At 48.2% G+C, this 27,426-nt stretch overlaps 1 protein-coding gene across 1 annotated transcript in view; it reads left to right on the forward strand.

The window, feature by feature from the left end:
• The window catches only part of EFNB1 (ephrin B1), a 134,071-nt gene extending 108,262 nt beyond the window's left edge, over window positions 1-25,809 (forward strand). Inside the window, exons 3-5 of the mRNA XM_014579826.3 lie at window positions 9,560-9,652; window positions 17,371-17,499; window positions 19,119-25,809. Coding sequence (XP_014435312.1) covers window positions 9,560-9,652; window positions 17,371-17,499; window positions 19,119-19,507 — 611 coding nt within the window. The 3' untranslated portion in view covers window positions 19,508-25,809. The remainder of the gene's footprint in view (window positions 1-9,559; window positions 9,653-17,370; window positions 17,500-19,118) is intronic.
• The last annotated feature ends 1,617 nt before the right edge of the window (window positions 25,810-27,426 follow it).

Consider the following 27,426-nt stretch of genomic DNA (forward strand, 5'->3'; position numbering starts at 1 on the left):
CAGTGTGCATGGTTTGGGATTAGCCCTCTCATGAAGGAGAGAACTGTATCCACTTGGAGCAAAGAAGTGAGCACACTAGAAGCTCAGCAAGGCCCAGCCTACTTTCCTCTGTTAGGAGACTCCTGCTGTGGCTTTCAGTGATATACAAGTTTCATAGATGTCCTGGTACCCATCCACAGCACCTCACGAACCAGCACCATTGTGTTCTGCCCTTTCCCACCACACACTGTATTTACTCTGAGTTCTTCAACGTGTTGTCCTTAGCCCTCTGCTGAGGCACCTCAATCCTTTCCATAGCTTCTTTAACTATTTATCTTGCTCTGTAATTGATTGAATTTCAGCAGGTGGTGATAGTTTGTAGTGTTTTCCACAAAAAAGCCGGTCAGATGCCACCAGATTTAGTTCAAATGTGCCCTAAGCAGGATTTGTATTGTATGTAGGTTATTTTTAATGAGTCTATTATCCAGTGCCACAAAACAGAGTATTAATTAGTATAAAGGAGTTCCTCTCAACTCCAGCTGCTTGAAATATGCAGAGATCTTTGTTTTGGTTAGTTTAAACTGCTGAGTATTGGTTCAAATGCTGCGGTACTTGAGCCTTGGTCTCTGGAGGTAAATGGCTAATGCTCTTACCATATATCCCCAAACCATGCCACTACATCTGTTTCTGTGGTAAAATACTGGCTGCTGCTTAGCCCTTTGTGGGAGAAACTAAACAATACAAAGATTGATGGGAGCCTCGAGTGCTTGGCATGCTCAAATGGTATCACTGACTACCTATACATGTTCCTGAACAGCATATTCATGTCCTCTTTTATACCGGTCATCATCTCACCAGTACCGGTCCCAACCTGGCTGGTCTTTGCAGTCTTGATGTTCCTCAGGCTGCTGGTCTGGGGAGAGATGGGAAGAACTTGGGAAGGAGAAGGGAAACTGTTATGATGGATAGGACCGGCACAGATGAGGGGCAGGAGCAGATGGAGAAAGTGGAGGAGATCTTAAGGGTGGGATGGGACAGAAGGAAGCTATTGCTGAAACAATAGCCATCTGTGGTAGTTTAGTAAAAGCGTAAAGGTAAATTACTACTCAAGTGTGTGTTGGTTCCACTTCCCTGCAGGGGTTGATGAAGAGCTAGTCTCCTCATCTTCCCTTGTCCTTAGCTCCCTAGCTGCCTCATTTAGAGAGGCCCAGGCTTTCTTGTGGAACTGATGAAGCAGGTGTATGGAGTTTCTTCCAAAGAGGGCAGAATTTGAATCCTGACTTTTTCCGACCCTGCAATTGCATCAAAACCACAACCCAACTTCTCCTAGAGGCTTTTGTCCTTATCTGTGTGTAATTGGGGATCACAATGTTTTTCTAATATCCTCATGACATGCTGTCTCACTGTTCAGAACAAGCAATGGGGCAGGCAGAGAGATTGCTGCAGTGTGTCTGTTTTGTCAGTTAACCATGAGATCAATAGGAGCTTATTGCTAGAGAACCTACTTCTTACTACTTAGCCTCTGGCTAGATAATGGGCTCTTTTCTTGGTGTGTGATTACTCCAGCCTCCCTTTCCCAAGCTGCAGGGCTACTTGTGGCTGAAGGACCTAATGTTCCTACACTTGGAGCTTCCCTTAAACTAGTGGTGGGCAACCTGCAACTAAGGGGCTGCATGTGGCCCACTGTGGCTCCACCTGCGGCCCACGGACCCTCTGGCTGCCTTCCTCCACACACACCTCTCTCACACTGGGGCACTGGATCCTGACTCGTGGTGTTCCAGCTCTGGGAGAGAGGTAGAGGCACAGGGCCGGAGAACTAATCAGGAAATTCACGCACTCCAAAAGTGCTGGGAGGGAGAGGGAGGATCAGGTAAGTGCATGAGAGGCATGTGGGAACGGGGGGCACACAGGGGACCAGGAGGCCGCAGGTGGAAACCAAGTGGCTATAGGTTGCTGTGGCCCACTGAGGTGAAGGAGGGCCACTCATGCAGCCCACCCACAATTCCTTGTCCATTCCTGCCTTGAGCTCTCCGGAGCTCATCAGATCTTACTCTGCTCGGGTGTGGAGGGGGAAATCACCTTCTTCAAAGGAAAAGAAAAACAAAAGTTAAAGCCTTAATTGAAGGCTGTACATAGGCTTCTGGATGTTGGGGACATAACTTCTGGAGAAGAGGGAGAGCAGAGCCAGATTGTATACTGCATCTGTGCAGCACCTAGCATCAGACTGTTGTACACAGATGGGAGAGTAATTAAGAATAATAAAAGAAAAATCGTTTGGATTTGCTGCAGTCTAAGCATGTTAATTGTGCATTGGGGCCTAAATCATAACAGAGACCTGCTAAAGGGAATCAAAGAGAAAAAACAAACATCTTCATCCAGTGCTGACCAGTTAAATGACCCCGGTATCTGTCTGCCAACAAATGTGTCTTCTATGGCTTCAGATCCTCCAAAATCAAATTGTTGTACACTATTTAATAGGTAACCCTGGAGAGCAGGGCATGACCAGCTGGAACGAGGGAGTCTAGGGGAAAGGCCCTACACAGAGGACATTCCTGCTGCTAGTAGCTGGATACAGAGGCAGAATCTGGTGTATCTGGATTCTCCTCACCTACACCTGGTATGTTAATATCTCCTGTACTATCAAACTGGTGAGCTATAGCCATCGCTCATCAATGCATGTGTCTTATGCTTAGGAGCCACAAGCATGCTTTACCAACAGCCCAGTCTCTGCTCAGGTCTGTATTAGCTGAATGTTTCTCCTAAATTGATTTTAACAGTACAGATGAATAGAGACCTCTAACAACTCTCAAAACCAAATACTAAATTCTGTTTAAGTCCATGTAAAGTGAGTTTGCACAGAGGAGGCTCCCACGCCTGGCTCTCGGAAATGAAGGAAAACTCCTGCAGAAATTGGTGTAGCTAAAAGAAAATGCTGGTGTAGTAACACTGTTTTTGCTGAGCCCCTACTTATACTAATTAAGGAACATCTGCTCATTACAGCACAAAGATGGTGGAGCATGATACACTAATCCAGGTTCGTTATTGCTGCTGCTGCTGTTTTGATTTGAAGATATGGTACTGATACCCTTGTGGAGGGGCTTGGTGGTAATGTTTGTCATAAGGCCGGGAGCTCTGCTTGTTTCTGAGTTTACCCCTTTGTCTTTACAGAGGAACTATCTCCCTAAAATACGGCTATGATGGTCTGATCTTAGGGCCTGATCAAGACTTGGAAATAGTTTGCATAGTTCTCAAAGGGAAATTTCCCCAGCCCCTCCATCCAGTTAACTTAGGACTGATGGTTGACAGAACCCCTGATGAAACTTAATAGCCTATGAATCCCATACAGTAGAGTCTCGATTATCCGATCTTCCTTCATCTGACATTCCGTGTTATCCGACCTGCCTGTGGCCTCCCAAGGCATTTGTGCGGGTGGCGGAGCCAGCAGAGGGGAGCGCGGAAGGGAAGGTGCTGGGCAGTGCGGAGACAAAGGCAGTGAGAGAAGAGGGAGGAGGGAGCAGGGCCATGCGGCAGGATGCCGGAGCCCAGCCGCCCCCGCCCCCTGAAGGTCGCAGGGTGCCCTGATCTCCCCTATCTCTCCCGGCCAGTCGCGCTGCCCCCGACCTCCCCTATCTCTCCCGGCCAGTCGCGCTGCCCCCGACCTCCCCTGTCTCTCCCGGCCAGTCGCGCTGCCCCCAACCTCCCCTGTCTCTCCCGGCCAGTCGCGCTGTACCCAACCTCCCCTATCTCTCCTGGCCAGCCACGCTGGCCCCAACCTCCTTGATCTCGGCTGGCCGGGAGAGATCAAGGAGGTTGGGGACAGCGCGACTGGCCGGGAGAGATAGGAAAGGTCGGGGACAGCGCAGCTCCCCATGAATCAGCGGCAGCTGACGGGGAAAATACCTTGGACCCTGCAAGGTATTTTCTGTATTATTCGACATTTCAGTTATCTGACCATCCTTCCATCCCGTTTAGTTCAGATAATCGAAATTCTACTGTACTGAATTATGATTTCAGCCAGCGAGGAGTTGGTGGCCTGGCAAGTTGGGGCCACAGGAGGATCATCAAGGCACGTTTGGATAACTTTTGGTTTGCTAATCATATTTGTAGTCTACTGTTTATTTGAGAGAGAGTCTGTCTGCCCAAGAATTCCTCCTAAACGGTAAGAGCTATTTGGTATACAGCTTCCTCTTACCATAACTTAAAGCTACAAGGGTTAGTTGTGCCAGGAAAATGGGGTGTACCTGAAAGAGGATGGCTTCTCATAAAACCATTCAGAAAAGAGACAGAATCACCAGGCAGATGAAAGGGGCTGGCTAGGGGTGCACCCCCTCTGGGATTGCCCCGGCCCCAAACCTCCCACCCCACAGATGCCCTTTAAGGAGGGCGGTGAGGGACTGAAGCCTCCCACCGTGCCCCCGATTCACACGGGAACATTGCAGGCTGTTCGCCTTCGTCAGGGAGTGAGGGAATAAGTGTGCTTCATTCCTCATTCTGACTGGAGAGTGCAGGGGGCAGTTGAACCTGGACCTGCCTCAACCAGGGAACATGCACCCTGCCCATGGCTCTGCCTGCTGGAGCTGCAGTGGCCATGGAGAGGTTTCTCTCACCTGGCCCCAAGTAGCTGGATGAGAGGGGGCTGGGGCAGCCTGCATACTGAACCCCTCATCCCCACCCCACAACAATGACTTAAACGAAGTGTGAAGATTTTAATTATATTTTACAAAAAATAATAATTAATTGAATTAAAGGCCTGAACAACACAGGGTAAATTTTCTGGTTGTTTCATATTAAGGAAGTACGAGCAGATCTGGTCATCTGCTCTATCAGGCAGTTCCTCTTTCCTGTGCACAGCACTGCACAGTTAACTAAGTTACATTGAAGAAGGCCTGTACCTTCCTGTAAAGCAGGGGTGGGTAAAAGCCACTCAGCAGGCTGGATCCGGTCCACCTAGGGCTTTGATCTGGCCTACACGGCTGTTCCAGGCCCCGCCCCAACACGTTGCCTGGAAGCCGTAGCTGCGTGAGCCCTTTAAACTGCTTCTATTTAAAGGGCTCGCACCTTCATCGCTCCTGTCAGGCAGTGTGTTGCCTGGCAGCCATGGGGAAAGCGTGAGCCCTTTAAATAGAAGCAGTTGAAAGGGTTTGCAGCTCCCGCCCCGCTGCTAGCATGTTCTGTGGGAGCCACATGTGAGCCCTTTGAAATGCTTCTATTTAAAGGGCTCTTGCCTTCCCCATGGCTGCCAGGCAACAGCCCCAGAGAAGGCGCAAGCCCTCTAAATAGAAGCAGTTTGAAGGGCTTGCGTGTCCCTGGCTCTCAGGCAACCAACCCAGTAGCAGTGAGGCCAGGAGTAGCAAGCCTTTGAATAAGCAGGAATTGAAAGGACTTGCAGTTCCCAGCTCTGGCTAACGTGATACTTGGGAGCTCCAGGGGAGGAGCGAGCCCTTTCAACTCCAGCTATTTAAAGGCTCCACCCCTTCCGTCTCATGCTCTGCCCCTTCCAGGGCAGCCTGCAACCACTTCATAAATTTTTGAAGTGGTCCCTGCTCAAAAATTATTGCCCACCCCTGCTTAAAACAGTGGTTATTGGTCCCTGACCATGGTGCCAGTCTGAACCCTACGTGTTTAAGTAGGTCACTAGGAAAGTAACCTTGTTTCTAGTCCTTGCTGCAACCTATAATATCCTAGTTAAGACAGAATCAGATTTGTTATACTAAAAATTCCCTTGCATGCCTGATGTGTCATCAACATCCTGTGTTTTCCCTCTCAAATAAGAGTTTGTGTTGCAGAGGCAGGGACTATTGGCCTTCCCCTAACCTTCCACACTGTTCTTTGGCTATTAAATATGCCATGGTACTCTGTGCAGGAGGAAAGGATAGGGTTAGCCCAGATATCCTGGCCAGACTGTTTTGTACTGCTGTGGCAGTGTGGGGATTGGAAGGCTGAAGTGAAAAGACTATATCAAGGGACTTGTTCAACATCTTTATTAATGACCTGGATGAGGGGATGGATTGCACCCTCAGCACGTTTTGAAGATGACACTAAGCTAGGGGGAGAGGTAGATACACTGAAGAGCTGGGATAGGGTCCAGAGTGACCTGGACAGATTTGAGAATTGAGCCACAAGAAATCTGATGAGGTTCAACAAGGACAAGAGTAGAGTCCTGCACTTGGGATGGAAGGAATCCCAAGCATTGTTACAGGCTGGGGACCGAATTGCTAAGTAGCAGTTCTGCAGAAAAGGACCTGGGGATTACAGTGGATGAGAAGCTGGACATGAGTCAACAATGTGCCCTTGTAGCCAAGAGGGCTAATGGCATATTAGGGTGCATTAGGAGGAGCATTGCCAGCAGATCCAGAGACATGATTATTCCCCTTTATTCGGCTCTGGTGAAGGCCACACCTGGAGTATTGTGTCCAGTTCTGGGTCCCCCACTATAGAAAGGATGTGGATGCATTGGAGAGGGTCCAACGGAAGGCAACAAAAATGATTAGGGGGCTGGAGCATATGACCTATGAGGAGAGTCTGAGGGATTTCGGATTATTTACTCTGCAGAAGAGAAGAGTAAGGGGGGATTTGATAGCAGCCTTCAACTTCCTGAAGGGAGGGTCCAAGGAGGATGGAGAAAGGCTGTTCACAGTAGTGACGAATGGCAGAAAAAGGAGCAATGGTCTCAAGTTACAGTGGGAGAGGTCTAGGTTGGATATTAGAAAAAACTATTTCACTAGGAGGGTAGTGAAGCACTGGAATGGGTTGCCTAGGGAGGTAGTGGAATCTCCATCCTTAGAGGTTTTTAAGTCTCGACTTGACAAAGCCCTGGCTGAGTTGATTTAGTTGGGATTGGTCCTGCCTTAAGCAGGGGGCTGGACTTGATGACCTCCTAAGGTCTCCACTTCTCACCCACAGCACCTCACTCTTTGGGGGCCAGGACTATCTATTCTAACTTCTGAGACAGCAGTTTCTCTCTTGAAAATTATATAGTGTTTGTAGGGGTTGTATGCAATCTACCAATTTCCTAACCAGACATGACCCCCTGTTCTATCCACAGCACAGCCAGGTGCATCAGAGTTACTCTAGGTGTGGAAGGGGAGCTCTTGTGCATGTTGATGTTGTCATACTATCTTCTCTAACAGCAAGGGTTGTGTGGCTTACTTCACTCCTTCTGGAGCAAAACAGACCTAAAATCTACACAGACAAAGAAAAAGTTAATGTGCATTTAACTGACTTCTGCCTGGCAATTATAGCCCTTTGAACCCATTGGGGTGCTGAGTTTACATTCTTTGATGCACAGTGTGTAATTAAATATGTATAGTTTGTACATATTCCTGTCATTCACTTCAAGGAATAAGGAGAATTATCCACTAGAGTCGAGGAGGTATCGAAGAGGCCCGTAAGCCATAAGGATGAGGTGTGGGTGATTTAGGGTCTGGATTGGAACTGCTTCCTTCATGTAGAAAACGTCTTTTTAAGTGGCCTTGTTGGTGCTGTGTGCTGTTAAATAGCCACTTTCTCCTCTGCTCTCAGAGGTGAATGCATTCAAGTGGACTATACAGTAGTTCTCGTGTGTATTGTATTTTATTTGTATGAACTGGTTGCAAAACAAGAAATAACCAGCAATGCTTTATTCCCGGCAACAAAAATGTCTCTCAAATACTTTTATTCATGATTTACTTTATGGTAGAACCTGGAGAAACCTACTATAATTGAGGCCTCATTATGCTAGACACTGAACAGATACATAGTAAGATACAGTCCTTGACCCAAAAATTGTGTATGCTTAGGTAGGCAAAAAAAATAAAGGGTGGCGAAAGAAGGTCATGTGCTCCTTTTTTTACAGATGGGGATCTAGGAGTTTGCTGTGATCGCTTTCTGGGTGGCAGAGGCTGGGTTCTGTACCCAGATCTCTTGCATCTCAGTTCTGTTCTTTAACTGCATGACCACCCTTCCTGTCTCTATGCTGAATTGTTTATGCTTCACGTGTGGAGTGCCTCCCCTCACGTCTCCCTGGCTTCCAAAAAATTGGTGTAAGAATAGCATCTATAGTGACATACTCTAAGGTATACATTTTCAGGGCTGTCAGTCCTCAGGCTTCAGAGCCTAAAGCACAGCAGCAGCTGGGTGCAGGAAAAAATCTCCCTCTAAGCTTCAGATATAGTTGTTCAACTTGTTGTGTGGAATGGGAAGGGGTCAGTTCTTACTCACGCTCACTATTTCCTTTTTGTGCAGCATTTCCTTGAAGCAGTGCTGCACAGATGGACCAGTCTTATGCAGCAGTGTGAGGAGGGATAACCAACTTCTAGAGTGACCTATAACAGCCCATGTTCCAGACATCATCTAAGCTCAGCAAATGCTGCACTGTGCCTCTTGGAGGAGAAACTGCTGTGGGCATGGAGCAGAGGAATGGGTCAGAAGAAGACAATATAACAAGGAGATGGGAGATGGCTGGGGTCCATCCATGTACTGCAACAACTTTTCTGAGCAGTGGCAGCCACTTAGGTGTTAAGGTAGTGCCCCAGGCTGCTCAGAAAGCCATTAACTAGCCTTGAGAGAGAGGGCAATAGGTAGGTGGAAAGAACATTTCATGTTTTGTCCTTACGGGGTTAACAAGCTCCCTATTAAGTGGAGACAGAATGATGGAGAGAATCTCACTAGTTTATAGTTTGGAAAGTTCAACCTCCAAAGCATTCCTCTCCTCCAGTGCCCTGGCTGCCTCTCTACAGCTTTTATCCCCATTGTGCTGTGGCAGTGGAGTAAGAGCCTTGGCCTTTGTCAGATTTGGTTTCTCTTTTTTTCCTTCGAGTACAATCTAATTAGCGGCAGCTCAGCAACCAGTGCAAGCAGCAGGATAGCTATTTTAATGGGCTCGAGGTTTCAGTGAATGGAACCTGGGGGGTGGAGCAGCTGGAATTTGGAGAAAACTAGAGTTCGGTGTATTAAACATTTACTGTGTGCTCAAGATTGTAGAATGAGGAAGCCCATAAATATCCTGACCCGAGGCTAGGAGTGGGGAGGGAGGTGAGAACGTTGTGGAATGAATGCACACATCAGGAAAGAGATGGAAAAACTGTTACTGGGCCTCATCTTACTATTTCATAGCCTAACTGGCTCCTCCTTCCAGGAGGTTTTCCTGCTATGTATCCTATATTCCTTTGTTCAGTTTCATTCTCTTACTCTGATGTTTGTAAACAGAATTCTCTGATTGAAATGTAAAGAGAAGCCCTCATCAAGTTTTTTTTCTTGGGACATTTCTGAACAACTAGCCTGAGGTGACCAACCACTTGGTAAAGGTCTAAACCACTGCACCCCACTGCTCAGCAAAGATAACACAGCTAAAAAGACTCGGAGCTACTTGTATTTCTGTAGAGCTTTCCCCTTCGTGCATTCAGTATTTTACAAGCAATTGCCTTTCAACTGTCCCCCATTCCTTTATATTAACTCAGCTCAGGCATGAGATCAGAGTAACTGTTGAATCGCTCTTTTTGGCGCACTGCCCCCCTGTTAAGCTAGGTCTTTTTTCCTTGCCTTCTTGCAGACCCTTCCATTTCCTAAATGCTCTTTTACTGAATCTCCTTTTTCCCTGCAGCCACTTCCAATGGGACTCTGGATGGCCTGGAGAACAGAGAAGGTGGCGTCTGCCAGACACGCTCTATGAAGATTGTCATGAAAGTGGGGCAGGGTGAGTCACTCCAGTCATCTAGATTTTCCCGTTGAACATGAAATCCATATTGAAATGAAATGTGCTACATCTTACATAGCTTTTGTGCTGCCTGAGATGTGCTAGTGAACCCCTCTTAGGAGCTTAAGGATGTGCCATTGGAACAACAGGTTTAAAACTCAGCATTACTGAAGCATTATGAAAGGACTGAGCTGGGCAGAACTGAAAACTTGATGTCTCTTGTGTTCATCTTAGTTGTGACATCTTGTGCGGAGTGGATAGGAGAGGAGCCAGTTGATGTCTTTGTATTTGATCACTAATTTACAATGGTCAATTCTAGAATAAATGTTATGGTGCCCAGATACCTTTGGCTCAATTGATGCTGTAAAATACAGGTAATGGTGATGTCCTTGGGTTCAGGGGAGGACATACCAAAGAAACAGAGATGGGGGGAAGACCTATCAAGTCCCCTCTAGTCCAGGGGGCAGTGCAGAGCTGTTTCCTACACTTTTCCAGTGCCTTCTCTGGTTGAGAACACTCCCCCTTCTTAGCTAATTAAGAGGATTAAATCATTTGAGTTTAGCAACCAATCATGAGTCATGCATGGGGCCTGCATTTTTCAGCAGCGTTTGAGTATTAGGTCCTCTTTTTGGCCAACATTCATACCCACATAGCAGTATGAGCCCAAGATAAAGTAAGTTCACTTCTACCCCACCTTGGTTTTTATGACTCAGCTGGAAACTACCTCCGACTGTGAGATGGATGGTAAACTGAAATTGGCTTGTTCTGTGATCTGGCAGAATCCCCCACAGATTCCTCAGAGCAATATGTAAGGGCGGGGGGAATGCCATGTTCCCTATTGCTTGAAGAACAAACCCGAATGTTAGATGCTGCATGTCTCTAACAATAACTAAGGTTGTTTGGCATGTGCTGAACCAGCCTGTTCTCAGTTTCTGCCTAATACACGGACTAGACACAGTTTTCAAGTCTAAACCATTCTGCTCTAAAAGAAATATGGCAAAAACTTTCTACAAGAAAATCCAGTTCTTAAACTAAAATGGAAGTTTCTTGCCCCATTTTTGAAGTGAGATGGCCATCAGACGAGAGAGCTAGAGATCAGAGGCCTTTCCTCTGAAATAGATCCAAGCAGGGATTCCTCAAACTTTAGCAAGCAAAAGGCACATTGGCAACTTGCCAGAAGCCCATTAGTTACTCCTAGTTTGCATAAAATAAAACTTACTGCGGCCAGTCAAGAATACAGGTCCTAGAAGCCATGTTCTCAAAATGAGAAATTGCATTCTAGCAGTTTCAGTTTCTGCAACCCACCCTCAAGGAATCCAGCTTGTACCTTGGGCATTCAGCATCAGTTGTTCAGGTCACCACTGCTTGAGCTAATGGAGATCTGGCAAAAACCTTTATTTTCTCTGAGGGGTAGCTGTGTTAGTCTGTATTTCTGTGGTACCTTAAAGAAAAACAGATTTATTTAGGCATCAGCATCTGACAACACAGTGCTTATCAGTATTAATAATGAAGGTGGCTGTAGGTCCTGTTACAGAACACAGTGCATTGCATAGGGTCCAGAGCACCCAAGGCATAGATAACTGTTCCCCCCTCGCCTCTACTTTCTTTGAGCAGGCAATATCAGTAGGCAATATCAGTCAGTCATCTTGTGGCCCTGGACCCTTCAGTGTCTCGTGAGAGTGATTTTGCCCTAACACTAGTGAATTTCACCCTCTGTACTATAAATATTCTTAGAGTGATATCACAGTTTCATCCAAATAGTGTTTCTGGAGCTACAACTTTATGCCAAGAAGTACCACATGGCCCACATCTTTGGCCTTCTCAGTGCATGCTGGGATTCTACAAGGAGGTCATGGCTCCTGGCATGGAGAGGGTGCAGCTGTGGGAACAGGGCTGAGGTACCAAATTCTTTCTGACATCTGATGCTTCCTTGGGAAATGCCCTCAGAATAAGGGATTGTAGTGCAGCCATGACCTGTCTGAATTCTTTAACTGTGCTTTGCAGTGTAATTTTTTCTGATGTCTGAAGCTCTCTGAAAACTTCCTCTCCCCAGTCTACAGAGTTCGTCTGGGTCTCCATAATACCACAAGCCTAACTCTAGCTCACCCCCCTGGTGGCTACTTTTCATTATTTTGTTTCACGTGATAGGGGCCAGGTTTTACACAAAGACAAAAGGAACAGTGCTGCAATCCTGGAAAGCCAGATTATTTTGCCTTTGCTCAGCTGCCCTCACTGGAATATACCGAGACCCATGCATTGGAGCTCAGAGGGAATCTTTTAAAAACCTCAACAAAAAACTGTTTCCCCCGAGTACTGAAATTTTCCAGCCCTGTAATGTCCCCAAACTCCTCTCTCTCAGCCTCCCATTGCCTCTGCCCTCCCTTAAAGACAGTGCTACTTTGACCACCAGATAAGCCTACACTTACTGGGTAGTTGAGTACTCGACTACTTTCGTACATCCTTAGTATATCAACTATTCAACTACTCTACTTGCATCTCGCCCACCACCCCAGGACCTGAGAGGAGCCAGCTACTCTGGCGGAGGCTCAGCCACAGCTCTGCTCTCTGCCTGTCACACGCAATGGCACCGTGCTCCCAGGAGCCCCACTCATGCATGGCAGGCGGGGAAGTGGCCAGGGCTGCCCAGCGCTGGGCCAGGAGGACTGAAGCCCAGGCAGGCAGGCAGAGCAAAGCAGCCAGGCAAGCTCAGCGCTCCCAGGCTAGGCTCAGGGAGATGCACTGGGCAGGTTGGCAGCACTCTGTGAGTGGGTCCACTGGCGACACTGTGCGGAGCTCAGGGCTGGGCTGGCAGCGCTCGGGGTTCCGTGTGGGCTGAGCAGGCGGGGGCAGCACCTCCGGCTGGGCCGAGTGCTGGCAGGAGGCTCTGGCATTGAGCCAGTGTGGCTGGGCTCGCTGCTCAGCTAGAGTGAGCACAGACTGAGTGCTGTGCACTGGCAGCCGCAGCCCACTGAGCTCGCAGGCAGGGACTGGAGCTTGCCTGTCGCAGGGGCTTTGTCCCGAGTGGGTTGCTGTGTGGCTCAGCCCGGGTGCACTGCAACCCAAAGGGGCAGAATCGGGTGAGTGGCCAAGGGCCAAGCAGGGCTCACGTGGCCCAGCTTCTACTGTCCTCCCACCCTAGCCCTGCAGTTCCTGGCCAGGCTCTGCCTGGCCTGCGCAATGCCTGGGTGCTGCTACCTGCTGTATCAGGCAGCCAGTGCACAGCCCCCAGGTAGGGATGTTCAGACAGGGATGGACAAAAGGGCCTCTGTGGGCCAAATCCAGCCCACCAAGCAGATGGATCTGGCCTGCGTAGGCCCTGCTGCTCCCCCGCCCCCAGGCCAATTAGGACCTGGGGACCGAGGAGTGTGAGAAGCCTCCTCCCACCCTGCCAGCAGCACGTTGCGCTTTGAAGCACAGCGTGCTGCTCGCAGGGCACGGGGGAGAGCGGAGGAGGCTGCACACACTTCCTTGCCCCCAGGTCCTGATTGGCCTGGGGGTGAGGGAGCATGCCAAGCCTCTTCCAGGGCATGGGTGCTTAGTGGGAAGGGGGGGGCAAAGAGGCTCCTCCACCCCCAGGCCATGATTGGTCTGGGTCTGGGGGTGGGTAACCCACCCCTTCCTGTTTAGGCCACGCCCCTTTGGGGGTGGCCTGGGGCTACTTCAAAAATATCAGATAGAAGCAGCAAGGGGGGGGGGGGGAAAGGAGGCACTTCAAAGCAGCAGTGCCGCACGGAGCCCAGGATCAGCTGTGCGGCGTGGCCAAAATGCATCGACTATTCAATTAACGAATTACACTCTACTTAACATCCTTACCTCGGGGCAGCCCTCGCCCCGAAATGGCTTTGGCTTCACTTTGCAGGGCTGGAGGCGCGAATAGGCAGGGCAAGCGTCCTTCTGCTGACCCAGTGCTGCCTTCCCGGAGCCCAGCCAGCCCACTTGGGGTTTCCGTGGTCCTTCAGCTTCCTCCCCTGGCTTCTGGATGTACGTGGCAGGCAGGCACTGTCTGAGGTTCTCCCAAGCTGCCAGAGACCGGACGGGAAGACGGGAGATGTGGTTAAATGAGATGCGCTGGGAAACTGCATCCCAAATGAAACTCACCCACGGGCTGCCCCTTGCTGGGCTTGCCCAGCGCATTTCGCAGATGGGCTGCTGGACCCGGTGCAACCCGGAGCTATCCCTGCCATGGCTCTTCATTTTAAGTATAGTGAGAGCCAGGCTGCCTGTGTGCCCAGCTCTTACTACGTTAAACTACAGAGCTGCAGCGGGGGTAGCTCCCCCATCGACTAGTCGTGTAGTATAAAGAATTATGGTAGACTACATGATTAGCTGATTACTAGTTTAACATCCCTAACTTTGACTTCCCGTTATGTGCGCTTTCTAGAGTGGGGCCTTTCAGGTCAAGAGGCATACAAGGTCCTTGTCCTGAAGCGCTTACACTCTAAATAGAAGACAGCACACTAGGAGATGGGAGGCAGTAGCAGGCCACTGACAAAAGCTGAAGTTGGCATAAAGCTTGTTAGTTCCATGGCTTTCATTTGGCAGCTAGTCTGGTTCGCTTGCCTGTTTTGTTAATGCTCCTTTAGGGAAACATTAGCTTTGATGTTGCTATTTCAGTAACTCCTGTGGGTTGGCCTCTTTCCTTCTGCATCATGACACACTTCCCAGGCCAGGGGAGCAGTAACAGGAATTGCTCGGCTCTCAGGCTGCTGCTGGTTTCCCACACTCAGCTAAGTCTCATGCATGCCTTTGGTCTGCTAGGTAGCAGAGTTCCAGCCAGAGTTGGTGAAGTATCTTTGCTCTCCCATGCTATATTTGATGTGGTCACCTCAGACTGTATAATTAGGTGTATAATCGGATGGTCATGAAGGGGAGGGATGAAGGATATGGCTGCAGCAAGGATGAAGCTGGCTCGTCTGTATTGCTTGCCTTCCGCTGATGCTGAACAGAGCATCTTCTTGCCAACGAGGCACCAGAAAGCCTTTGTTCTGCTCTGCCAAATGCTCTCTGTGACAGTTTGCTACCACCAGGGGAGCTACTTGCTTTATTTGTCACTGAGCAGAAGCAGAGCAAAGTGTGACTGGAGCGCCGGGTTCTCCTTGCAGCACCTATGAAGGGCTCCTTTCTGTGCGACATTCACAAGGATTTAAAACTCCATGACTATGTTAAACTGGGGGCTGAGAGACGTATTTGTTAGTCCTGTTCCTGGGGAGGGCAAGAGGACAGCAAAAATACCCCAGTTTCAGATAATGGTTCTTAAAACCTGGATGGAAACATTTGGGGGGACCAAAATATCTAATGATGCTTGTCATATATTGTTAGTTTATAAAATTAAGGCTTTACTATGGTCCAAAAGGCCCTTCAGTAGCCAGTCCATACAAGTGTCACCCAACTGGTTAACGGGGAGGGGAGGTGAGTTGTGCACCCTCTTCCACACCAGTGCTGTCCGGGGGTTCTGGTCACCAATGCTGCTGCAGTAGTGGTGGCTGGGACCTCTTGAATCCTGGCCCTTTTGAATTGCAGGACAACTGCCCCCTTTACACCCTGTATCACTGGGCCTGAGGCGATGGCATACCTAATGGTCTTAAAAAGAAAAAGATTGCTGGCACTTGGCTTCTGTGTATGGGGCTTGCTCACCACTGAAATTAGATGTCTGAGGATAGTGAGCAAAAGACCCTTGGCTCAGGACAGGACGTTACCAGCTGTGACTGCAGTGTGGATACTCTCTTACTGCAGACTGTGGATCACATGTAATGTCTGTTTCTTGAGTCGGGGTGTAAGTGGGTAACCGGCTACCCAGTAAGTATCACCCTTACCTGGTGATGCTTACCTTTAACAGATTAACCAATAACAGAATTTTTATTAGTTACGCAGTTAACATTTTTTAATATATTTTTTTTACATCCCTACTCTTGTGCTTGAGATCCTACCCCCAGCTATTCCTCATCACTGATTACCTACTTGCTGTCTGATTTGGACTATTTGCTCATTTTGTTTTAGCTAAAAATTCCTCTCTGCCTTTTCCAAGGCTGTCCAGGGCATGTTTTCTGAGCCTTACAACACGCAGCCTTAGTCCCCTCCTGCAGAAACCTCCTTCAAACCTACCTTTGCTCACAGGCCATCAGACAGGGACCCATATAACAGATACTGTCCAAGTCAAGAAAATGACATTAAATACGGCAGCTGATGCATTACCCTAGTGTCACCTCAGCATCCATGACCATATTTCCTACTCTGCTTGCTTTTGTTTTCCCAGCATCATGTCTGCCAGTCTCCACTTTGATCGTGGTGACTTATTTTTCAGGGAGTCTGTGCCACCAGTACTTCTCACACACAGCTCTGAGCTGCTGCTCTCTTCATCTCCGTTTGGTGACCTTTAATTTGTAGAACACACTGGGCCAGTTTTCATGTTTGGGGTGGCCAGCTGACGTCAGTAACATTACCCAGGGGCCAGTATGACCCAGTCCAGACTTGCTTCTGCAGCACGTAACCCTTTGACTTCTTGGATTCTGGAGAGAGTTCAGGAGAAAAGCTTGTTTGAGTGTTCTCAGGAAATGCTATATAGGTCTCAGTCCTAACTTTTAACAGGTGCCCTTAGGAAGGGATACTCGCGTGAAACCACCTTCTACCACCCTTTCTGCTTCTTCATGAGACAGCTGATACTATGCTGTATTGTGGTCACACTGAGAAACCCCAATTGGGAGTTGGGCCCTGATGTACCAGGTGCCTTGTGCACATCAGCAGGCTCAACTGTTGCCTCAAAGAGCTCTCTCTGTAACATAAGACGACAACCAAATGTAATAAATGAAAGAGGAGGAGATGAGGTAAAGCAGGAACATGCTGAAGATAAGATCATACCATCATATTAGGTTGGTGACTTGCACAGCTAGGTGGTCCTTATGGTTCTCAGTTGTCTTAAATTTCAATCAAATCACTCTCTTTGCCTTACAATTAAATCATTGTTGGCTGCATAGTTTCTTGTGGGTGTCACAGCAGAGGTGAGTCCTGTAGAGGGATTAGGAGGAGGAAACAGTAGCGGCTTTACAAATTAATTCAGGGAGGACATAAAAGGGTAGTGTGGAGGAAACCACAGAGACTGATTAGAGAATGACTTTCAAATGTGGGACTTAACCTCAAACCATCACACATCCTCCAGTTAAATGGAAATGCCTCCAATGCAAAACCAAGGCAAGATCTGTGCCTGCCTCCAGGAGTCATACTTGCTAGTACAAGAGAACACCAGACTCTGTTCTGGCCCAGAACCCTGGAGTCTGGTTGTTTGAACCCTCTGGTTCCCCTTGCCCTTTCTCTGTGTGGTTAGCCTTGCATTCACTGCTGGATCAAGGACATGAGAACCAGAGCGCATGTTTAAAACCAAGGGGAATTCTTGCCCCTTCCCATACGTTAGGGAAATGTCCCCAGTGTTCCTAAGCCTCTTTACCAAGCCTCACATTCCTACCCATCAATTCCTTGTCCTTATGCCTCTGATTCTTCCCCCTGCCCATGGAAGCATGTAACCCTTGCACAGGTCCAGCCCTGACTCCTGACCCAATGCACTTGCAACACTGTGCTGTACTGAATCACCTTTCTGAATAACGCTTGACATAGGCACTCACACACCAGGGTAAGGAGTGCTGTTGCTGGGGAAGAGCTACTGTTCTTGATGTTTTGATCTAGCATCCAGAAGCAGATGTTCTCATCCCGTCTTGTCTTTTTCACAGATCCAAATGCCGTGATCCCAGAGCACCTGACAACCAGTCGGCCTAGCAAAGAATCTGACAATACAGTGAAAATTGCCACGCAGAGTCCACGCAACAAGGTCACTGAGGTGGAGGATCCTGGGAAGCCAGGTAGGGTTTACCTGTGTATTTGAGGAAAGAGTTAAAACAGCAGTGCACTTAGTGGGGCCTGGGAAGGGTGGCCAGGATCGGCTGTTGATCGCCAGAGGAGCCAGACCCAGTTCAGTTCTGAGACTCCAGGAAACTGAGAGACATTAGAGCAGGGAGTTAGAGGAGATATCTGCCAGCTCTCTGCACAGGTTCCTGCAGATTCGTCATCTGAGGTTCCCTTACCAGGCATCTCCTGGTGTTACTGCTTTGCCTCTCTTTGGTAGGGGCATAGACAGCGAGATGCTGCCAAAGTCTAGAGCAGTGACAGAGTGGACTTAGATTCTGAACGATAGTTCTTGGAGTTGCCTTTTCAGCTCGCCAGTGTCTTAAGCAGAACACAGGCCCTCAGGGGAGCCTGGGTAAATATTCTGCTCTAATCTATTCTGCTAGCCTTTGCCAAAGCCTGTGCCACCATATCGACACCGCTATTGTTTAGCTTTAATCTAGCTTGTTTGGGTAAGACAAGTATCTTTCTTTATCCATGCTAGGGTCACATCTTCACTTACACTGTAAACCTATCCTGAGGTTGCTTTGCTTCTGAGACTGAGAAATGAGGTTTATGTTCACGGGGAGCCCAATATGTTCAGAGTGAAAGAAAGCACCCTTTGAGCACTGCTGTTCAGGGGTCTCTCCAGAGACACATGTCCATTCCTCCTCCTGGGGTCAGTGGGTCTGATGCGCCCACTAAATGGACGGTTGCCTCTGCTGGCACAGTTCACTCGGAGGGCTGTTCTGCCATCTGTAAGGGCTGGAGATGAAATTACAGCAGAGGGGGACCCCAGAGGAATGGCCTTTGAGATATTGCCAGCCCCTTTGTGTCATCAAATCTGGGTGCAATACAGGAATATGTTTCCAGGCTCCATAGTGTAGACATACTCTATGCTGACGCAGGCTATGTCTATACTACAGAGCCTACCCCGGGCATGACACAGCCTATGCCAGCAGATGGGTTTTCTGTTGGCATAGGAGAACTGCCTCCCAGAAAGTTGATGGAAGCACTCTGCTGTCAACATAGCTATGTCTACACTGGAGGCTAGGTAGTTATGTAGGTTAGGGTATTTTTCAGACCATTGTAGCTATGTTGACATATCCTTAAAGTATAGGCCCAGCCTGAGACTGAACTTCAATTCCTACCCCCTCAAATCACCCATCATCACTCTTCCTCTTCCTCTTGGGTTATGCCCAGTCTTGCATCTTAACCTTTCCTCCTGTCCCATCCTATAATAGGTATTTGCCAGTTGCCATTGCAGTACATTAGTGAGCTGAGTTTTCTTTTTTGTATGCAGATGGGTGAATTCGGAACTGGTATGCATACAGGCTTCTTCAGTGATGCTTTCGCAGTATGCCTCATCCCTGACTTGCAGCTCCCCTTGCTATTTCAGTCTACCACTCACGCTAAATTGGGTGTGGTGGTTTTGCAATAGAGCAAGGGGATTAGGCTGAGACCAAGTAAATTCTTTGTGTGGCTTAAGCAAGAGAAGAGCCTAGATTCCCAGAGGAGGAAGGGAGAATAACTAAATGTGTGGGCAGGAAAGTAATTTCCTCACTTTAACTTCTCTTGTTTTTCCCCCATATCCCAGGTCTCGTTAACCAAGGTGATCAGAACACCCAAGGTAGCGGTGATGGATTGTTCAACTCTAAGGTGGCAGTATTTGCTGCAATTGGTGCTGGCTGTGTAATCTTCATCCTCATCATCATTTTCCTTGTTGTCCTCCTGATCAAGATCCGCAAGCGGCACCGGAAGCACACTCAGCAGCGGGCAGCAGCCTTGTCACTTAGCACCTTGGCCAGTCCCAAATGCAGCGGTAATGCAGGTTCAGAACCCAGTGATATCATCATCCCTTTACGGACTACAGAAAATAACTACTGCCCTCACTATGAGAAGGTGAGCGGGGACTATGGGCACCCCGTCTACATTGTCCAGGAGATGCCCCCTCAGAGTCCTGCCAACATCTACTACAAGGTCTGAGGAGCAGCCTCAGCAGCCTACCAATACAAGAGCACTAGAGAGCTGAGGGCCCTGGGGGCAGCTGCTGGCTCTCCCCACTAGTGTGCTCGCTCTGTGAGGGAGAAAGTGAAATGAACCCCATGGCAAGACCAGGGGAGCACAAGGGTCTCGCACCAGATAGTGGATCGCTCGCACGCTCTCGCTCTGTTCTCCCCTTTGTATTTAGTTTTGTAGTTCTCAGCTTTTGTAATCCCAAGACTTGAGGGTGGGCCTTCAGCATCCTCCTCCTGCTTCAGACTGCATCCTGGCTCTAGACGCATCTAGCAGTGATGTAGCCCTAGCTGCGTGCAGCAGCCGTTGTGTGTGGGCGCTGTGCCTTTCCTCACACCTGTCCCTGGTAATACCAGAAAACTCTGTACCTCTTGTTCTGGGGAGGACTCGTTCAGCTTTTCCATCTATAGTATGTTAAGTATTCTTGTGTTGGGGCTGTGCCAGTTGTCGCTTTGGTCTAGGATTGTCCTAGAAATTGGATTAACTTGTGAGCCCCAGAGAAGAACCTCCACTCACCTGAGGAATGAGCAGCTTGCGGCAGCACTTTGCGTCGGCGTGCCAAGGACGTAGACCCTGTGCAGGGAGGAGGCTGACACACCCAACTTATTATTATTATTATTATTATTATTATTTTTTAACTTTTGTAACGTTTTTATTTTTGTGAAATATTGGTGGGGCTCTGAGCCACCACCTGCAGCCTTCTGGCATGCTCCCTCTGCCATGCCAATCCGCTGGCCATGCTCGGCCGGGACATAAAGTCACCTTCTGTTGTCTTTGCCATTTTAATCTTTTGTGTTCAGTTTGTAGCAGTTGACTCTGGTTGGTCTGCTTAAAGGAGGAGAGGGGAGGAAAAATAGACCTGAAATGATCAGTGCATGAGTGAATCCAGGGCTTTCCCCCACTCCATGCAGAGCCAGCAGCCTCAACCCCTTCCAGACAGTAACCTTGGTGGGGACTCCTCCAAGGTGTGTCCTCCTCATAGCGTGTCCGTCACCTGATCTCTTTTCCTAGGACAGAGGCTGAGCTAGTTTCTCTAACACCAGGGAGAGGACAGTAGGACAGCATTCACTGCCAGCCTCAGACGGGCTGGGTGTGGGACTGGGCTGGGAGAAAAGGGTGGGAGCATTCAGTAACTTAGCCACAGGGCTCATTCTTAGCTCTGTCATTTCCTCTTTGGGTTTGGGCCACAGTGCTTCCATTTTTGGAAAGAAAACTGGCTTTGAATTGTGCCTGGTCTGAAGCTTATACATGACATGTTCTCAGGAGGCTAGAGCAAGTGTTAGGAGAGCAGAGGAAGATGGCTAAGAGGAAGAAAAAGCAAACGGCATCAGTATGGGCGGGGGGGGGGGGAGGGGAGAATTCAGTGGCCACATCAGATAAGCTGTTCTGGCACTGGCTGAGCTGGGGAAGTCGGGAATTCTGAGTAAGCTCAAAAGCCATCTAGGTTTCCATGTGACTCTGGCAGCCTCACCCCTTCCACAGAGCACAGCTGGGCATTTTCTCCCACTGACATGCTCGTTTTTTGAGCCCTATGTATTTGATCTCTTTTCCAGGAATGAGGCTTGTTTTAACCATCGTGCTGACATCCTGGCTGGTCGTGTTTTGAGCAGGCCCGTGGCATGCAAAGGCAGAGACTTGCTGTGGCACATTCTGCACCAAGCATCATAGCTGAATTAGCTCACTTCCTTTCCCTTCCATTTCTGAAAAGCAAAGTTTTGGTTTATCCTCTTGCATTCTGGGAGCTGGCTTATTTCCACCCCTTGCTGAGTCATTCCAGAGTCTTTTTCTGTGGGAGGGGTATCCTAACCCTGTAAAAGTAGCCCTGAATCATCACTATTGAGACTTCTACCTATTAACATTGGAATCAGCTGTCTGTTCCATGCTACTGCTGCAGGAATCTTGTGCAGAGAGTGGGGAAAGGAGGGAGCAATAAATTTTGTGATTTGGCTGGCCTCTAAGAGCAAAGCCAGTGATTCAGCACTAAACGCAAGGCTTAGCTCCTTTATGACATCAGCAAATCCTATTGGTTGCTGTTGTCATGACATGGTGTAGACGGAGCGTGGTCCTGCCTTGAGGGCGGGGGGCTGGACTCGATGACCTCTTGAGGTCCCTTCCAGTCCTATTATTCTATGATTCTATGAGTTCTAGTCAAAGACCCTGCTCCATCTTCTGAGTTACCAGGTAACAGATCCCCCTGTGTGACTCCCTCCCATGCATGCATGTGTCCCACCTCGCTGGGCAGGAATGGCTGTGCTCTGTAGCAAAGAGCCCAGACCTAGTTGTAACATGAACTGAGCAGCAGTGTTTGGGGTCATGAATGGGACCTTGGAGCGTCCTTCCATGCTGACCTTGTTGTATCCAAGTGGTGGGTAGCTATATTCTGGGGGAGGAGGGAGGGATTTCCCAACATCTCATAGAAATTTAGGGCTCAAATGGACCTCAAGAGGGCAAGGGTAGCCTCCTTTGCTGAAGCAGGACCAAGTAAACTTGACCGTCCCTCACAAGTGTTCAGAGGCTTTTAGAGCACATTAGATAATGATGAGGATTCCACAGCCACCCAAGGGAAACTGTTCCAGAGTTTAATTACCCTTATCATTAAAGTTTTCCCTAATATTTAACCTGAATCTCCCTAGATGTAGCTTAAGCCTATTACTGCGTGTCCTACTTCAGGGCAATTGATCCCTGTCTTATTTATAACAGCTTCAGGGGGTAGCCGAGTTAGTCTGTACAGGAAAAAAAACAAATGGTTTGGTAGCACTTTATAGACTAACAAAACATGTAGATGGTATCATGAGCTTTTGTGGGCACAGCCCATTTCTTCGGATGACCGGAGTCTGACTCTGGTCATCTGAAGAAGTGGGCTGTGCCCACAAAAGCTCATGATATCATCTATATGTTTTGTTAGTCTATAAAGTGCTACCAGACCATTTATTGTTTTTTTTTCTATTTATAACAGCCATTCACCTACCTGAACACTGTTGTCAGATATCCTCCATCCCAGTCATCTTTTCTCAAGACTAAACATGCCCAGTTTTTAACCTTTTCTCAGTGGTCTGGTTTCCTAGCTCTTATCATTTTTGTTGCTGTGCTCTGGACTCTCTCACCAATTTATCCATATCTGTCTTAAAGTGTGGTGCCCGCAATTGGACTCAGTTCTCCAGCGGAGGCCTGAACAAATAATTGTCTTGAGCGTGTGTTGATATGACCCTTGTGATGGGGCCTCCGCATCATGCATGAGAATGGGTGGGGAGTGGAAGACCCTCTTGTTTCTTGCCTTTCCCTTTGGGAAGTGGCTGTTCTGGATGGAAGCACAGTGCCAGGGAGAGAAATTGTAGTGGGAAGCCATTCCATTAATCACATCCTTGAACCAAATAGTGAAGGTATCTCCAGGCGACAGAAGGTCCCTTCTCCCTTCCTGTCCTCTCCAAGAGATTCAGGTACGGAGTAAGGGAAGAATCACCACTCCACTGAGGTCCTGCTCTGCTGCACATGGTACTTAGGAGTCATTCAGTCCACTGGACTCACTCTGAGGTTGCCCCCAAAGAGCGTGTGTGTTGCTGCCATCTGCTTTTCCCAGCCCCATTTCTGGGCAGGGATTCCTCTTTTCATTAGTTTACTGGCTCCAATTTACAAGTCCATAAAAAGAAGTGGTGAGAGCAATGTCGTAAACTATCATTGGAGCTGCAGCTGTTGCCTAGTAGAGACCTGGGGCCAGAGGCAGTCAGGACATGGCAGGGGCCCACAGCACCCTTATCAGCCTCCAAGCTGGGTTCTGCTTAAAGTGCTGGGCTAGTGCCCCAACCCTCCTCCTATCTTCCCAGCATGTTTCTCTGCTGTGAATTCATCTGTTCACACAAACTGGTGGCTCCAGAATTGGCTGTTTGGAAGTGCACAGCAGAAGAGCACCTCCATGCACTGGGTCCCTGGCTGCTGGCAGCAAGGGGAGATGTGGCCCAATTCCAGGCACGGTTCGGTAAATAAACAGGGAGCAGGAACACAGGTCAGAACACAGGGTGGGTGGGGGAGGTGGCTCGGCTAACCGTGTCTCATTACAGGGAGTCTCTTCTGAGTCCTGGTCTTGTCTTCTCCCTCTAACCCAGGGCACTGGAGGAATGTGGGGCCAGTGAGATCTAGAGGGGAAAGTGAGCCCTGTGCTTTGTGGAAATAGCCTCCTGCAGGCTGCATCAAAGAGCAATTGTTTAGTTTTTTTAGAAATGGAAAAATGAGAGTTCAGGGTCAAGCAGAGCGGCATTCTCCCCTTCCGCCCCCCCCGGACAATCCCAACAGGGCAACAAGCAGGACACCCCACCCCCCAATCTCCACAGTGCGGGGTGATAACCCGGCTAGAACCATGGCTGCCTTTACAATGGGAGGAGAAGAGCCTTAGAATCCCAGGGAAACTTGTGCTAACCTGATCCCATTGTCCCTTCCTACGGTCTCTGGACTGAGGCACGGCAGAAGGGACACTGTGTGTCCCCTCTTCCCTCCCCCTTCTTCCCCCCATTGCTTGTTCAGCTGCCAGCCCCTGAGAGATGGCAGGATTGAAAGGTTTCATTTTGCACCTTTCAGTTTTGCTTTGTCCCCAAATGCACCTTTCCTTCCCCACTGGGGTGTCTATGCAGGATGCCGTGCTGTGCCGCATAGCTGCCAGGCTGCACAGAGTGTTTCTCCAAGGTGTTTCTAAAGGGCTTAGACAATAGTGCACTTTGAGGCTAGCTCGGCTGAGGTCATCAGCCAAGGTCCAGATTTTTCAGTACTCCACAGAGAATTGACTGAGTCTATTGTGTAAAACTGCAAAAAGATTCTAATCTTAAAGAAATCCCCCAGATCAGCATCCTGTTTCCAGGTGCAACCATGAAACAATCAAGATTTCAAAGCTGGAGAAGTAGCCCAGCCTGTGTGCATGGTTAAAGAACCATTTGTTTACAAAGAATTTCACCTCACAGCCTGAAAAGGAATGATAGGCAGTGGTTTGAGACTGAGATGATGGAGAGGGGGCATGCTTGATGGGAAGGGCTAGGATATGCAAGGGGCCTGGCCAGATGTTTAAACCAAAAGAAAATAAATACAATTATTTCAACTTTAATGTTGGCTCTCCAATGTGATTACTGCCCCCTTAATGCAGTGACACTGTGCTCTCCCCTCCCTTGCTTTTCTAGGGTTTTTAAATCTTAGTATTGTACTGCTAATGAAAAGGTGAAACCACCCATCATCAACAGAATGAGGGTTGCTTGTTAGTAAACCCCATAAACCGAACTAACTCCTCTAGCTGTGGGCAGCTGAAAAAACTTGTAACCATGTCAAAGGGTGAAATCTGAACTGTAATCTTGCCGTGCACCTGTCTGCTGGGTCCTAAACCTGAGTGTCCCTTTTGTTCTTTTAACTGAAAGAATTGAAGGTGTTTTTGTTTTTGTGTGTAAATACTAGTCTTTTTTGGAAAAAATAATGTAAAGATGTTTTGTATAAACTCTGAATTATTTTCTGGTTGCTTTTTCTTAGAAAAACAAATGAGAACTTAAAAAAAAATAACTGCAAGAACGGGTGTAAAACATTATCATACCACGATCAAATTCAGGAGGCTCATCAGCAAAAGAGTGTGTGTGTGCGCGTGCACTTCAGTGGAGCCATGGAGAATCAGGGAATGGAGTGAGGTTGAATCTGGCCTGGATTGTTTAACTAAAAATCCAAGCCCCAAAACTGCCTTCCCAAGAGGATGAGAAATAGGAGACTGCTGTGATAACTGCTTCAGGTGCCCAGCTTGCCTGCCCACATATGTTTAATCCATCTTTAGAGAGAGTCACCTGTAAGGAAGTATTTCTTCTGATGCCTGAATCACTGCTCTCCAGAGGATGTTATGTAGGAACCGGCTAAGCTAAAGTGGGAACGGTAAGATCTGTGGAATAGTTGATTATATTGCAACAGTCTTTGTGTTGCAATTAAAGTACAGCTACTTAGTACCCATTTCTAGTTGCTGCTTTTTTTCCATCTCCTTTTACCTTCTTTCTTACCTCCTGACTTCTTCCTGACCATAGTTAATTTTACAAACTGAACACCCTCCCCTAGGCCTGGCTAATTCTTACTGGTAGTGTTCCCAACTCTTGCACTCTCTGGTGATTTCCTACAACCCCAGAGCCTGCAGTTATGTCCTGTGAGAATCTGAGCTTTTTTTAGGAAGTTCCTAGCCCTCAGGGGTGTGAAGAAAAGGTGGATAACATGACCTGAGTGCACTGTGAAAGCTCAAAAAGCAGTTGGTAAATACCACCCATTTTTTTTAGAAAATCATTATTTTTAAGCCAAACTCATGATCTTGGGAGATTAATGTTGTGATTATTTTTTTTAATGTGTGGAGTTGACAGTGCTGGGGTGGGTTGTTAACCCACCTCTTCTTTCTAATTTGAGAAAGCTAAATGTTCCCTCCTGCTGCTGTGCCTGATGCCTTGATGTTAAAGAATTGCACTTTGCCTAAGTAAAGCAAATGCGTGGGGAAGCACTAGAGGTCAGTGCCATGAGGGGAAATGTGTACATTTCTCATGGAAGCCATTTCCAACTCTGCTGTCACCTTGGCGAATGGCAGGTTCTGGGATGGAAGAGGGCTAGTAGATCAGTCTCCCAAGTCGGAGCCTGTGGTGGTTGCTCTCTGTACTACAGCTGCTGGTCAGTTAGTTATGCCAAAAACCTTCTGCATTCTTGCAACATGATGAGTTCCTGGGAGGTGGTTGCTGCAGCAGTACCAGGTTCTCCAGAATGTTAAGTTGATGAGGGGAAAAGAGTCAAAGGAGCTCCTTGTCTTCATGGCAGTGCACGCGCAAACACACGCTGTAGCATGGCGTGCTCCCATATTTCAAAGTCGTAAACAGGAAAATGTTCATGAGAGGTGTGCACATGTATGCAAATACACCCTGGCATGACAGATGAGCCCATGCATCACAGTCATGTGCATATTTGGGTCATCTCATTAAATACCACAAGCCACTATTTCTCAGCAAATCACACTTCCTTCCATTGTCCTAAGCTGAGGACCTCCTCTGAGGACCTCCTTAAGTCATGTGATCAACCAGTGACCCTGCTGCCTCAGCCTCCTTTGCTCAGCTATGCTGGAGCAGTAACATAGTCAGCTATGGTCTCGCAGGCATTCTGACTGGGTCATACTGTCACCTTTCTTTCCTGCATCTCAAACACTTGCTTGTCCCTGTAGCTGATGCTGCCAGCAGGGTGACCCTACTGTAAAAGATCTGAAGTAGCAAGTCATCCCTTTGTGCGTTCCTGGTGTGCCAGTGAACCAGACAAAGCAGGGTGAGGGATGAATGCATTTTGGGACTAGATCAGTGGTCATGCTGCCAGTACTATGCTGCACTGCTACTGTAACTGATGTGCTCATCTGTATGCAGAGAGTACAGAGGCTCTCCAGCCACAGGGCTAATGAGTGTTTAACATTTTGCCTTCATTAACAGAATTAAAGAACTCACCTTCTGTACAATCTCTTCAGAGAGAGACTATCCACTTGGGCCTCTCTGCGGCAGGCAACAGATGACTTGGGCTGAGAAACACTCCACAGTGAGAGTGCCTCTTCTCATAAATGTTCCCTTCCCATCCCCGCAATGAATGGCAAGGTGCAGAGTGTTTCTCTCTGCCCTAGAGCACAGATAGTCAGTGACCAAGCATCTCGCTGGCTGGTTCATCATCTCTTGGTTTCTAATCATGTTCCATCCATGTGTCAAGTTTTGATTTGGCTTCTGGGCCACAGCCCCACAGTCCTAGAATCTGATTGGCCACTCTCACCCAAACCATGTATCTTTTTTCGTCATGTTCCTTTTTTGTTCCTTTGCCTTTACACAGCTACCTTCACCCAATATCATATCATCAGTAATCAGTAATATGGAATTTGAATT

The sequence above is a fragment of the Pelodiscus sinensis genome, chromosome 13 (genome assembly GCF_049634645.1).
Source record: "Pelodiscus sinensis isolate JC-2024 chromosome 13, ASM4963464v1, whole genome shotgun sequence".
Lineage (NCBI taxonomy): Eukaryota > Metazoa > Chordata > Testudines > Trionychidae > Pelodiscus > Pelodiscus sinensis.